This window comes from Xenopus laevis, chromosome 3S (genome assembly GCF_017654675.1).
Source record: "Xenopus laevis strain J_2021 chromosome 3S, Xenopus_laevis_v10.1, whole genome shotgun sequence".
Classification (NCBI taxonomy): Eukaryota; Metazoa; Chordata; class Amphibia; order Anura; family Pipidae; genus Xenopus; species Xenopus laevis.
The window spans coordinates 54,268,573-54,283,579 of NC_054376.1; the positions used below are offsets into that span (position 1 = coordinate 54,268,573).

Here is a 15,007-nt window from a genome sequence, read left to right on the forward strand (position 1 = left end):
CACTTAAACCAAGTGGGGAGGTTTGGGATATAGAAAAAAGACGAGCTCCTCTGCACTCGCCGTTTCAAGTGGGGGTTTGGATAACTTTTTAGCAAGTGAAAAAATACAAAGTTATTTGAAAAAGAGAAGTTGATCTAGGGAATTTTTTTTACCCCCCTCTGAGATGAATTGAGGAGGCTTCAAAAATGGTTTCATGCCCTTCCTCAACTAGTCTTGCGGTTTAAAATACCTTTTTCTTTTTTGCTTTTATGTTTGCAGTGCCAAGCCATGACCCAGTATCCTAGTGATGCTATTTTTTTTATTTTTAAAGTGCTACATTTTAAGGGCAGCAACTAGAATAACCTTATGCAATTTATTTCTCTCATTACCCCTACTGTGTTCCCCTATTAGAGATTGATATCATGAAAGCACAATGCATTGCATAGATTGTAAGCTCTTTGGCAGTGCACCACTTTTCCTCTTGTTTTGGTTATTGGCCAAGGAATATGTTAGTGCTTTATAAATATATGTTAACAATACGAAAGAAATTGAAATAATTTCCTTTTTTTTCTTTTTAGGTGACAAGTAATCGGTAAAATGGATTCACGCTTTGATGGTTTAAAATATATTCAACAGGACTGTGGTGTTCTCCACCGAAAAAATGATGAACAACCTCAAAAGCTTAGATATTCAAACAACATAAAAGAAGGCACTTATGGTGTAAGTATTAGAGTCCAGGGAATAGATGGACACCCCTATATTGTTTTAAATAATAAAGAAGGACACTTCTCAGAAAATGACTACTTATCAGACACTAGTTCCCAGTCTTTAAGAAGACCTGCAGTTATTTCCAGTGAACATTCATTTCCTGAAAATCCGTTTGAAACATCCATTCGCTGTGCAAATAAAACACAATATATAAATTCTGGAAGTGGATTCAAAGATGGGGCTGTAAAACAGTCAAACATACTAAATTTCCAAAAGCATCCAGAACTTCTAAAACCATACGATCCAGATGAACACAGACTGAATGATGACGATTTCAAATTGTCCAACAAACAATGCAAATTATCTGCTGGAGAGGAACCAAAGAAAAATCATAAACTTTCAGGTTCCATCTATAAGGGGGTTTCAACTACATATTCAAGTATAAAACCTGTGGATACACCAAAATACAAAGACAAGGCAGCGTCACTAAATCAAAGCACTAAACAAGAAGTCCAAAGCAGATTATCAACAGATAACAAAAGCCTTTTAAGCAGCCCAGGTGAAAAATCTACCTCAGATTCTTTCTCATCAAGTAATGGATCACCTTTGAGTAATCGCTCATCAGCTTATGTAGAGGCCAAAAAATCAAGGCCAGATGTTCTGCAGTTCAGAAGACAGAATTCTGCAGGAGCAGTTGAAGGGTCTAGCTCACGTAGGTCATCTGGCTCCTCAACTGCAACTTTTCAGTCTCTTCAGAAGTGTTTCACTGATGAACAAGAGGATACTTTATATGCAGATAATGTAAACCGTCATGAAAACAGAAGGTATATTCCTTTTGTACCAGGAACAGGCCGTGACATTGACACCGACTGTATTTTGGGAGTGGATGAGTTGATTGAAAAGTTTGATAGAAATATTTCCATGCAGCGGAGAGGTAGGTCTGCAAAACGAAACAGAATAAATCCAGAGGACCGCAAAAGGGCGAGAAGTGTTGACAGTGCATTTCCGTTTGGCCTTCAAAATAATTCAGAATATTTAAACGAGTTTAGTAAAAGTTTGGGAAAGTCAAATGAACATTTACTGAAACCCTCCAAAATCAGCCCACAGAAAACACAAACTCAGTACTGCAAAATGTCCTTTAAGAGACAGAACATGACAGGAAGCCTTATCTCTCAGACTTGTCAACATGATAATGCCCAGAGCAAATGCTATGGATCCCTGCAGCATCAGAAGGAAAGAAACTATAACACAGAAGAACCAGACTGCATATCATCTATTGCATCCACTTTGCCAAACAGGAGTAAAAAAGATGAAGATATAAAAATGATTAAATCAACTTTACAGTTAAAGGACTGCATGTCAAGCCCACCAAGGGAGGGGATAAGGAAATCTGCTGCTACAATGCACAGCTCCTCTCAAGTTGCTCAAGTAAGTGTGAATGTGTTATTTTCTTTTTTTCCCTGTAATTATATGGGCAGTTTCCTTATGTTGTCTCAGGACCCCAACTGTCGCTAATAAGAAACTGCTAAATGTAATGCAGTATATACTTCTTGAATATATGTTAAAATATTCAAGAAAGCACATGTAATATAGATAGCTGCCTACTTACTGCTGCTTTGTGTTGTCCAACCCGTTGTTATTTAGAATGATTCCATGATGGATCCATAACAGCAGAATGCTGGGGTTTTTTTATATCTAGGGACAGTATATAGTGAATTTGTATATGTAATGCATAAAGTTGTGTCTGACTCCATATGGCACAGGAAGAGGAGAAACTCAGGCCATTCTGTCAGAGCAAGGTAGGTGTAGCAGCTCTTGCAAGGGAAAGGTTGACCCAAAAATTAGACCAATCTTCGTGGGACGCAAGGTGCACTGCTTAATGTGATCCACCGTTTACATAAGATTGTTTGTTTAATAGTTGTTCAATTTAGTCCAATGTTACTTCTAAAGTGATACTGACACTAAAACACTAATCTTCAAAATATTAACATAAATATAGGGGCAGATTTATAAAGTGTGATTTTAGAGCTCACCGCAATAAAACTCACTCACTTTCTGTTCATGCCTATGGGATTTTTAAAAGCATATTTATCAAATGGTGAACTCTATTGATAAATCCGATTCTGAAAATCCCATAGGATTGAATAGAACATGGGTGCGTTTTTCTGTGGTGAGCTCTAATCTCATACCTGCATTTTGATAAATCTGCCCCTAAAAGTTACCTATAGTTCATGTTGATGAGTTTTCCCTGACAGGGCTGCAACAAGTAATTGTTAATTTCTGGTGACTGTATCTCTTTAAGGAAAACATTAGCCAATATAATAAGTTCAAATTTTTTGTAATATTTCCCTATAATATATACCTTTTGTAATTGTAATATTATTTCTAAACAACAACAATCTACCTGTAGCTGAAAAAGAGGATGACTGCCTGATTTAAATGTGCAAAATATTTAATTAATACAATACTGTGACTAGAATACATTTTCCACTATAGCCCCCACCTCCTCCAGTGTCTACAGTCCCCACTTAAAATGTTATATACATTTTAATAGCTTGATGTTTTCATGAAAGTCCTTTTGTTTTTTGGTAAAAGTTTTTAGGTTTTATTAAAAAATAATAACAAAGATGGTTTGTTTTATCAGCCAAATCCTGGCAACTTTGCGAAGAGCAACACATTTTTCTTCTTCACAATGAGCTTTCATAAACTCTCCTAGTGCAGACACCCAGAATAACTGCTGTGACCCCAATCATTTTAATAAAGGCCTTGTCAGTCTCATTAATCAGCTCGCTGCTTTCTCTCTATCTGAATACTATTGGGCTTTTAGCCATTAAGACAAGAACTTCATTATGCATGATTAAGTACTTCATTGTCTGTATAAAGTCCCTTTTACTATAAAAAGTTCAATCTGTGGCTAGTTTTTACTTTTAAAAAACCTACATAGAAAAGACTTTAAATGGTTTAATATTTTTTTTTTTTTTTTTTTTGGCTCATGGAAAATGCAGCAACTTAACTTTTTTTTTTAAGAGTCACGACCAGTAATTAGTGCAGAAAACGGAAAGGGATAAACAAATGTTGCTTTCAGTTGCAATTACATTTACAAATAACTATAAAAAATACTATATATTGGCCAGTTGCTTAGCTTGGCATATTTTGATATACAAAAACATCTTGAAAAGTGGAGTGTAATATGTGTACAAAATCCTTTGTACAAGGAGAATAGTGTGGAACCAATTACCAGTTTGTTTTGAACAGTCTATGGGTACTTAGTACCTGCATTAGTAAATGAGGCAGTGTTTTTGTAACAGGTCACAGACCTAGATCCGGGGATCAGTCACTAATTATTTTTTAAAATAATCATAAACTCCTTTAATTGCAGGAGTGCCAGCCACCTTATTATTAAACAACACCAGTGAATCACGCATTTCCTCCTCATTTGGCAGGGATTTTCATTTCCATATTTGGCTGCCCTTACAGTGAATAATTTGTACCTGTGGTTAGGCTGAACGTTCATGTTGTTCGTTTAAAAATGGGTGTAGTCTTGTCACGTGCCTAGGTATGGAAAGATGGGTAGATAAACAGGTGTTCACCTTGCATATAGTTTTATACACAGTATTCAGAGAGAGAGAGATGGATGTATGTTTGTTGGGCTGTATAAATAAATCTACTCTCTCTGAAGGTGTATACATGGGATTCTGTATCATCAGCATCAGCTGCAGTTAAAAAAAGGCCTAGTGCCCTTTGCTGGTCTGCATTTTGTAGCTGATTCTTGGTACAAACAGTATTTTGCATATAAGTAATATTTGTTTCAGGTGTTATGTACCCTTTACATGTCTATAGAAATGCCCATGTGGTTGATTGCTCTTTAAATTTAGTATGATGTCTAAAACAGAAACACAGGTTTTGGAGATTGAGAAGTCTTATCAGACAAACACAGTCTGGGGATTCTTTGTTATAAAGCCCAGTTTCCAGAGCTTTTTAAGCATCCCAACAGGAATGAAATCATTCCTTCTGTGATATTGTTTTCTCTCATATAATGCAAATCATGAACAAAATGTAAGTGATTCAATAACCCCCAAAACAATCCTATCTAGCTCTGACAGAGTTGGGTGGAGTAGCACAAGAAATGCCTTCCATCTTTCAGTCTCCACCCTTGTATGTGTGAGAACTGAAATGATAGTCATTTGGGTGGAGTGAGGATTAACTCTGTTGCCTTTCAGAGAAAAATTACACATCATATTGGTAATACCTGCCCTTTGACAGCTGAAATTTGCTGTAAGAATAAAAACTTTGTACATATTGGTGACAACACAAATCCCATCTTGTCCATGGGTTAAAATGCTACCTGCACCACCTGTATCAAATGTTGCTATGCTGGTTGCTTTCCCAAATAGTACTTAGTGAAAGCATTATACCTACAGTACATTATGTGCATGCTTTGTGTCCCAAAATGGCCACCTCTTGCAGGAGTTTCATACAAGTGTGAGCGGCATATTGCTAGTTGGGGCATTTTTTGGCCAAAATAGTATTATTTCCCTTAACCATATATAATAGATGCTAAATTTTAATTGAGGCAAACTTATCAACACATGGAATAGGGTAAAATTGTTCCTTTGCATCACACGTGCAATGTGGCCACATGTGAATTTTAACACTTTGGCCATGCATTTTAATTTTGTAGCCTGATATATGTGTCCAGATACAAGCCCGCAGTCTCAGGTTTCTTATTGAAATGTTTCTCTTTGATCTCCTGCACGGATACCAGAAAAAGGTAGAAAGCTTCTGAAACTTACAGGGGTGGTTTAACTTCAAGTTAACTCTTAAGTATGTTATAGAACGGCCAATTCTAAGCAACTTTTCAAATTGTCTTCATTATTTTATCTTTTATAGTTTTTAATTATTTGCCTTCGTCTATTGACTCTTTCAAGGTTTCAAATGAGGGTCACTGACCCCCCATTTAAAAAACAAATGCTCCGCAAGGCTAAACATTCATACTTATTGCTACTTTTTAATTACTCCTCTTTCTATTCAGGGCCTCTCCTATTTATATTCTAGTCTCTTCATAAAATCAAATGCATGGTTGCTAGGGTAATTTGGACCCTAGTAACCAGACTACTGTTCTTCTGACTCTTTTCATCTTTCAGATAGGGTCACTGACCCTCATCTAAAAAACAAATGCCTACTGAAATTTCAAACTGGAGAGCTGCTTAATAAAAAGCTAAATAACTCAAAAGTCTTAGGGATACTGGGACTTGCAGCTTAGAGGGCAATTTCATATATATACAACAACACATAGGGGCACATTTACTAAGGGTCGAAGTGAATTTTCAAATTTCAAAAACTTCAAATTTCTAAGTAATTTTTGGATACTTCGACCATCGAATATGCCAAATTTGAAAAACTTTGACTTCGAAAATTGAAGTACTGTCTCTTTAAAAAAGTTCCTATCTATAACCGAGTGTTTTGGCAAATTTTGAGAAATCAAAGGATTTTTGGTAAAATCGTACGATTAAATCGTTCGAGTCGTTTGACACAAAGGATTTCATAGTACGATTTTAAAAATCCTTCGACGTCGAATGTCGAACTCCCTATTCGATGGTTGAATTTCAAAGTTTTTTGCATTTTGAAATTCGACGCTTGATAAATCTGCCCCTAAAAACATGATTCTAAGACCACCAGAAATGTGTTTATACTTTCCATAACCTGCCAAATTTTGTAAAATCAACATGGTAATTAGGGGTGTATGGCCACAAAATAGGCGTGGCAGATCTTTTTGTGTCCATTTCCGATTTTCAAATGTTTGGAGGTATGGAGTGATGTCATTGGAGGTTGATAAGCTAACTCAGTGGTGTCCAACTTCTGTGGTACTAAGGGACGGAATTTTCCTGGCCTACATGAGGGAGGGATGATAATGGAAGCCAGTGCTGACCACTCCCTGTTTTTAAATCACACCTATTTTAAAGCATAGGTTTAAACCTATGATTAAGGGAGTTGATCCCGAAACGCGTTAGGTGTTATCAGCATACTGCTGTAATAAAGCCCTTTCCAGAAGTGCCGTCCAACTTTTCTAGCTTATTACTTTAAACCATACCCATGTTACCACAAGACCATGTCCACATTAATGGTGGTAGCACACCAAATTTTGGATTCCCATTTCTGACTAAAAATACTTTTCCTGTTTTCAGGCAACTCCTGATCTTTTGAAGGGACAACAACAAGTTGCACAACAAACCAATGAGGAAACGGCGAAACAAATACTATTTAACTATCTGAAAGAAGGGTCGGTATATTAAACTCTTTGTGATTACCATTATAATCAATGGGGAATGCCTTGTATGCCTTAATCAATGGGAAATGCCTTGTATGCCTAAAAGAAGGGGTTATTGTCTAAAATATCCTATGTGCAATTTTTTTGCATGTGTTTTCTTGCCAAGTGTTTGATAAATGATCATATATACAGGTACATCTTAACTTTTCTTCTTTATCTTCTGTCAGCTCTAAAATGTAGTGGCCTGCAACATAAGTATGTTTTTGGGTAGGCAGGCATCATTAAACAAGCAATGCTATATATAAATAAAACTGGATTATGTAGATGGTCTCTAGTTTGATGACCAACAACATTTTTACTCTTTGTGTTTAGAATTTTTAAAATGAAATTACAGATGCACCTAACATTTTCCCATTGCATATTAAAAAAATGTTTAGGCTAGTAGTAACACATTAAAAGTAGGGCTGTCTGCTTTGAGCCCTATGATATTTTTGTGGCCCTCGCCCTGTCCAAGGGTTATACGGACTGATTTGTTTTGCTGCATATAATGGTCCTGAACAGGTGCTGCAGTGACTTTTTGTCCAACACATGGAAAACGTTGGGCTTTTTTTGCTTTAAATGATTTACAGCATCATTTAATTTGTATTAAGCTATGATGGCTTGACAAACTGTATTTAGATAGGAAAGGATGGACTTATTATATCAATTTTATTAGAGCATTTGTTTATTAAGTTAAACAATATTGTGTTTTAGGAGCTCTGATAATGATGACGCAACTAAAAGAAAAGTCAACCTGGTGTTTGAAAAAATCCAGACTTTAAAATCAAGAGCTGCCAACACTGTTCAGGTTGGTATTCCTGTTACATTTTATAACAAGTTATTAAAATACTATTTCATAATGAAAATCTATATCTGTCAAATATCAGGATCTGAGATGGCGTTTTCTTTGCAGTCAGAAGGTTATCAGGTTATATATATCAAATATATAAATATAGGGAGGTTGTGATTATTTGTACCAGGCCTACTACTGTGAGCTTTAAATACATACAATAACTTGAAAAAAAAAATGACCAGGTGTTTAGGTGTATAATGCATTGCCTGTGATGTGGGTGAGCAAATAACAATAACCAGTGTGGTTTTTTGCATTTAAAAGCCCAACAAAATTGCTCATCATTTTCTTTGTTGATGTGTACAGGGCTTCTGTACAATTTCCAGTGAATACTGGCATGGAGAACAGTGGTCATTGTTTCTAACTTACAGCCTTGGGCTTCATTGCTGCTAAGGCAACTCTCTGGTGGAGTTCCAGTTTCTTCACATTCCCGCACATCCGAAATTAATTCTCCCAAACTAGAGGGAAATTAGACTATACAGTTTGCTAGCATGGTTTGCCTTTAAAAATAATTATTACAAAAAATTAGGTGTTGGTGGCACACTGGCCAAAATATGTAAGCTCAAGTGCCACATCAAGGCTTCTCATTGTACGTGAGTCCTACACTATCTGTGAGAATTTTACGTTTTTAGCATATTGTGGGTTAGACCAAGTGATGGCACAAGGGTGTTTCTAGCAGCTTGTCAATGCCACAGCGTGGGTTAGACCGAGTGCTAGGAATTTTTTTTCTGTTTTTAGTATAAAGTTTGCTAGAACTAGGGTGGTGCGACTGGTTAACATCTTTGTAAAATCCTGTAGAATGCTGTCTGTGCTATATAAATAAAGGAGTATAAATAACAATGCAGCCCTATTAAACTTCTGTTTTAGCTATCACCCACTTTCCATTTTCAGGTGCCTTTTGTAGTCTTAATCCTCCTCTTCCTCTAAGGCTAAGGTGCATATTAATTATGCTGTGTAAAACGAAAATCAAATAAAAAAAAAAACTGTGTACAAGGCTGTGTAGAATATTGCATGGTGTGTGTCATTTTACACTTCAAGAACTCCAACTTTGGGCTGTTATTTTACATTGCTTCACTCTAAGTAAAACATTTGAAGTCATTTTTTTACACTGGTCCTTAAAGGGGAACTCCACAAAAACATTGAGCTTTTTGAAAAGTAAACACAATTTCAAGCAACACATGCAATATACATCAATTAAAAAATATGCAGACTTTTCATGATTTGTAATGGTTTGAAACAGTTCCCTAAACTTAGCCCCCTGCTCTCCTGCTGATCTCTCTGACTACTTTGCTGAGCTGCTTGACTACCGTTACTTTGTATCAACAGCCAGCTGTCCTTAGCCGGCATCCTCCAAACCCCACAATTCCCTGCACACGTGATTTCAATAAAGAAAAGAAACATCGCAGCGCAATGTATTGTGGGTTATGTAGTTCCTGCATGCTGTCTGTAAGCTGTGGAGAAGTTTTTACAATTTCTAACATTAGTGTTTTAGTCCGTCCTTCCCTGCCAGGATTTCAAATGATGCAGAAAGAAAAGAACGGTTAAACAGTTGGATTTAAGCATAGAAAATGGCATTTATTCATACTTTTTGAGGAAACCGATAACGGTGATGGGTATATTAGGGGTTTCTGTGTTATGTGGGCCTCTATACCAAGTTTTGGTTTGAAAGCCGTTCCCCTTAAATGGTCAATTCTATTACAAGCTGAACATGTATTATGTCTGTACTGTAATTGTTTACCCACACTGTGCATTATCAAACTTGGTAAATCTGTTATCCTAAAAAGTACTCTGTACATTGTGCCTTTTTTTCCATATACCAAATAAAAACCTACCCAAATTAAAAAAAAAAAGTTAAATAAAGGGCCCTTTAGATCTATAAGAGATGATTTTGCTCTAGTATTATTTCATGGTATAAATAAAAAGAGTAAAATGTTAGAGGGTTGTATGCAACCTAATTATAGACTTTGCGTATATATATATATGCCTACAACTACTCTGAACTGACTAAGGAAAAGCAGGGTTTAATAAAAATCCCCACATCACCATTTAATGTATCTACCAGCACAACTGAAATAATCCCTTGGCATTTAGTCCATTGTAAATAGTTTTTGTCCTATAACAATCATTCAGATACACTGACGTTGCACCCCTAACTAGGCATGCAAGTGCCCTTGTTATAGGTTTCTATACTACTGAAAATATCTCGGACTCAATGGATCTGTAACAACTATGCCTTTACATTATTCATATATAACCAAAGTTTGATTGCAGTAACAGAGCAGTAAAAAGTGCTGTTTAATAGTGCAAAGCTTTCATGCGTGTGTACCCAAAATAAAAATAAAAAGTGGCTGCACCCACTATTAAAATTCACCCTGTGTTTCTCAGAAATAATGTTGACTTTTAGAGTAAAGGGGAACTATCGCAAAAATTAAAATGTAATATTAGCTTCAGCATACTGAAATAAGAAACTTTCTAAATACAATGAATTAAATATTCTGTACCATTTCTGAAATAATCAAGTTTATCTTCACTATTCCTCTCTCAGCATCTGTATCTTCTCCTCATTCTGTCTTCATCCAGGAGTTGGGTGTCAGATGAATGATCCAATATATCTTATAGGGGGGCTCCTTTTGCCTAGAAGATGTATTAGAGCTCACTCTATTAAAATCACCAGAAATTCTGACTCTCTACATGTAGAATTTGTGCAAAAGGCAGTTATTTTGTTTGTACTAAAATCAGTTATTTGAGTGAGCTTTAATGCATCTGCTAGGAAAGGGATCCCCCCCTATACGATATAGTGAATCATTCATTTGACACCCAACTGCTACATGAAGACAGAATGAAGAGAAACAAATGCAGAGAGAGGAATAGTGAATACAAACTTGATTTTTTTCACAATGCAGAATTTTTAATTGATTGTAATTAGAAAGTTTCTTACTTCAGTATGAGGAAGCTTATATTACATTTTCAATTTCGTGATAGTTCCCTCTTAAGTACATGCTGTAGCTTTTGAATATGGTACCCAGTCTGCCATTAATATACCTTTAAGGAGACATGTATATAAAAAAACTTTGTAGGCAACAGTGAACATTATATGGTGCTGAATTTGCTTTGGGCTAAAATATTGTCTTTAAAAATGTCCCCTTTTTTGGAGCTCCCTAAAAATCTGCTATAGTCCCTGTCAATGTTTCAAATAAGGGGTGAGAGTGTCTTAAATGAGAAGGAAAGGCTAAAATTAAGTAAGGTTTATCTGAAAAGTCTATATAAATACACCAGTAAACCCTCAAAGTAATGCTGCTCTGAGTCCTCTGTCAAATGAAACACAGCATTTCTTTCCTTCTATTGTGTACACATGGGCTTCTGTATCAGACTTCCTGTTTTCAGCATAAACCTCCAGGGATAGGGCTTGAGCATGCTCAGTTTGCTCCTCTCCCCCTCCCTCACCCTGATCTTCCTGATCACTAACGATTTCTAACAGTTTGCGGGCAAAAATCTGGTCTATATATGCTCTCGCATTTCAGTGACATCAGGGAAACGTAGTGTGCATGTGCAGCACAGTTTCGGTGGCTTCTGGAGACTTTCTGAGCATGTGCGCGACATAACTTCCACTGACATCACGACCAGTAACATCGCAAACCCAGAAATCCCCATGCCAAGCATTAGAAGAAGTTGACCGATCTGAGATGGGCAGGACAAGTAGGGTTTTTGCAGAAAGTTTCAATAAATAAACACAAAAACACTACTTTTTTTAAAATATAGAAAAGAGTAAAAGGCACTGGCATGTTGTTTTTTGCACAACAGACATAGTTCAGTAATTTTACATTCAGGTGACTTTAGAGCTTGAAGTGGAATTCTGCCGAAGGTTATTTCTAGGTAGAAGGTTACGCAATTAATGTTCTGGCTCTGAAACAGAAATGTCACCGACTGAGAATGAATTACATTTAAGTGGAACACAAAATATTTGACTCCTAAGTCAAATAACTAAGTATGGAAGCATGTGTTTTTGTAAAAATCCAAATCTCATGACTGCTTGCTTCATCAGATTAATAAAGCCCTGTTTAGCACATGTAGTCAAGTGTGCTTCAGACACCTAATCTCTGCCTAACAAATCCATATTATATTCATTATATGCACAGTGAAATGATCTTTTTTTTTTTCCCCCTGGATGCTTTTCTAAACCATTCCCAGTGGGCATAGTTGACCATACACAAACAAGCATTTATACTGTGGTTCAGACAAGAGTATAGGAACTGGTGGACCAAATTACTCATACATAGTTGCAGTTTAAATACCGGTCAAAATGTGAGATGTTTCCAGTATTTAGGATCTTTACGGTTCAGTGGCTGAGGTTCAGTTATTTGTCTAGTATATAAATGAAACTATCCAAGTTAGGTTATCCTCTTTCATTATCCCTAAAGCGATGCTAATTTTTTCATTTGCTTTAAGATTTTTCTGCTAAATTCTGCATAGTTCACACTAATGCCCAATATAAGGTGGCCATACATTATAAGATCCGTTTATTTGTTGAGGTTGTCAAACGAGCAGATCTTTACATCTGTGTCTGCCAAAGGGGGGGGGGCGATACTGGCCTTTAATCTGATTCTTGGCTCCAGGGCCAAACAACCAGATTACAACAGTGGGTATTAGAGCAATCTAACCCATACGGCCCCCGATTTGACGGGAAAATCAAACCTACCCATTTTATTTAATAAACCTAGGTAGGGTGTCGTGCTGCAGCTTTGTCTGTTATTTTTGTAATGACTGGCCAATAGAGCCTGAGTTTTTATTCATGCTAAAAAGTTAACACTTCAAAAAACAAAACTAAAGAAAAATAATTATACGTTCAGCTTGATAGAAAAATGTAAAGACAAACAAACATACACTTTATTTTTTTTCATGACTGTTCAGTTTTGCTGACTTTTTTTGTTGATTGTAAAAGGCTTTGCTGTCACATACTGAAAACAACCATTGCATTTTGCAGGAGCCTTCTGCAGATATCAAAGTTTTGCAGGAACAGAAAAATGAACTTGAAAAGAAAGTTTTGGCTTTGCAAGAAAGACTTGATGAAGAAATTAAGGTATGATCGAGGCTGCAGGTTAAATCTGCTGATCTAACCCTTGTTCCACATATTGTTATGTTAGGAAATTCTGTTTGTGGAAGGGTCTAGTTAGCCTGAAGCTTTATAAATACAGGTATGGGATCCATTATAAGGAAACCCATTATCCAGAAAGATCCAAATTGTTGAAAGATCCATTATCTGGAAAACCCCAGGTCCCAAGCATTCTGGATAATAGGTCCAATACCTGTACAATATTTCGGTAAAGGATCTCTTTACCCTTCTATCTCAATAATGGAATGCACTAAGTTTACTGTTGCTTCCTATTGCTGTAGATACTAAGAGGTTGAGACCATAGAGCGGTCCGATGTAATTGTTTTCATAATGTGTTTTTGTTACATGGACTTGTCCACTTGATTACCGTAGAATCACAAAAGCAACAAAGGAGAACCAACGACCAAAGCATACATGAAAGACATCCCAGACCAGCTAGAGAAAAGCATGGAAGAAAATGTTGTTCTTCGTAAGAGACTGGGTGAAAGTGAAAAGGAATTAAGAAAACATCTTGAAGAGTAAGTTTTTGGGTGAATGTGTGTATTCCAATACATTTTATGTCAATGGTTCCTTTTGTTGAAAAGCTTTCTTCCCAAGAGATTGTTGGATGAAATCCAAGCCTGAGATGTTTGTCAAGGGAAGACAGAATGTTGTGTTTTTAGGCACACTTGTACATTTAATCCAAGTCTGCCTCAGTGATGCTGCAGTTTCACACTGAGAATCACAGAGGGTGGAGTAAGATGAGAAATAGCAAATAAATGGTGGAAACTGTTTGTTTTGTGCATAGTGACTTTTTTTAAAAAAGCTAGCTGTGTTTTCTACATAATAAAGTCTTACTTGTTAAGCAGGAACAAAGGAACATTTTTTTAAGTTTTTAAAATGTGAACTCTGTTGCAGAACAGAAAAGGGTTCGTCAAAATTTTGATTTGCAAAAATCAAAATTGTAAGCATTGACATGGTATATCTTTATAGAGTGAAAACAAATGCTTCCATGGTTTGAGATGCTTTAGAGCTTATTGAATATGGGCAAGGAGCAAGTGCAGTTTAGGGTCCATTGTGTTGCTTCTGAGTTGCAATCTAAATTCTGTGCCTTGAACTGAAGTACAATCTGGTGCAAGGATCTCTGTAACAAATGCAAGTAAGACCTATAAATATGGCCTAAAGGTACAGGGTTCCAGGGCACCAGGTGCTTCTCCTTGTGCCTCCTGAATGAAGTGCAAATGAGGGGCATGCAAGTGGTATCCATGTACCACCAATCCTGTAAAGAGACAGTAAAGGAGGACATCTAGTTGCAGCAATAAGCAGCAGGTGCATGATGGACTAAACATGACACATTGTGCCTTTTACTGCACTTTGCTTAATTAATTAGCAATTTATGGAAATATGGGCCTTTGTAGGAACAGAACAATAAGTGTATGAAAAACTGCTGACTGTGAAGGTTAATAACCATTTACTGTCAGCAGACAGAAGTACAGGAAAACTCAACAAGAAAAGGTACAAGTCCTATTCTATGAATACTATCGAACAGTGTTCTGTCTACATATGTGGCATGGTTGCCATTTTATATGCCAGTATGCATACTGCTCTACCAATCACTCTAGTATTGAACTTTCATCATAGACATGATTTCTAACTATTTATTTTGATGGTCTGGTAGATTAAAAGCACTACAGAAATCTTGGCAGTTATTATCAGGGCAGGAGTTGGTGGCATACCCAGTTATTTTGCAATTGGTGACCAACGTCGGTGCTTCTAACAATGTTTTGGCAGCTCCAAGGGCTAGTTGTGACTTTTTTTTTATTTAATTTTTTTATTTTAGAAAAGTACCTTTATGGGTAATTTTGTTGCTTTGCAGCATGCTGCAAATCATTCAATAAATCAGCAAGGGTTTACCCTGCTAGCAGTCCCTGTGTGCCAGTGAATTCTCTTTTGATCCGTCATTACAAGGTGGGATGCCGATTCCTCCATTGCTGTGCACCAGGGATTATCCTAATTGAAGGCCAGGGTGTGCGAGTGCAACTCGATTATTTTAATTTTGTTGCTTGCCAGAAAA

General features: G+C 36.6%; 1 protein-coding gene across 3 annotated transcripts in view; it reads left to right on the forward strand.

The window, feature by feature from the left end:
- Positions 1–15,007, forward strand: part of cgnl1.S (cingulin-like 1 S homeolog) — a 71,007-nt gene that overhangs the window by 25,446 nt on the left and 30,554 nt on the right. For all 3 annotated transcript variants that reach the window (XM_018255472.2, XM_018255473.2, XM_041588319.1), the window contains 5 exons: positions 558–2,115; positions 6,873–6,967; positions 7,709–7,802; positions 12,826–12,921; positions 13,327–13,472. In XM_018255472.2, coding sequence (XP_018110961.1) covers positions 577–2,115; positions 6,873–6,967; positions 7,709–7,802; positions 12,826–12,921; positions 13,327–13,472 — 1,970 coding nt within the window. In that variant the 5' untranslated portion in view covers positions 558–576. The remainder of the gene's footprint in view (positions 1–557; positions 2,116–6,872; positions 6,968–7,708; positions 7,803–12,825; positions 12,922–13,326; positions 13,473–15,007) is intronic.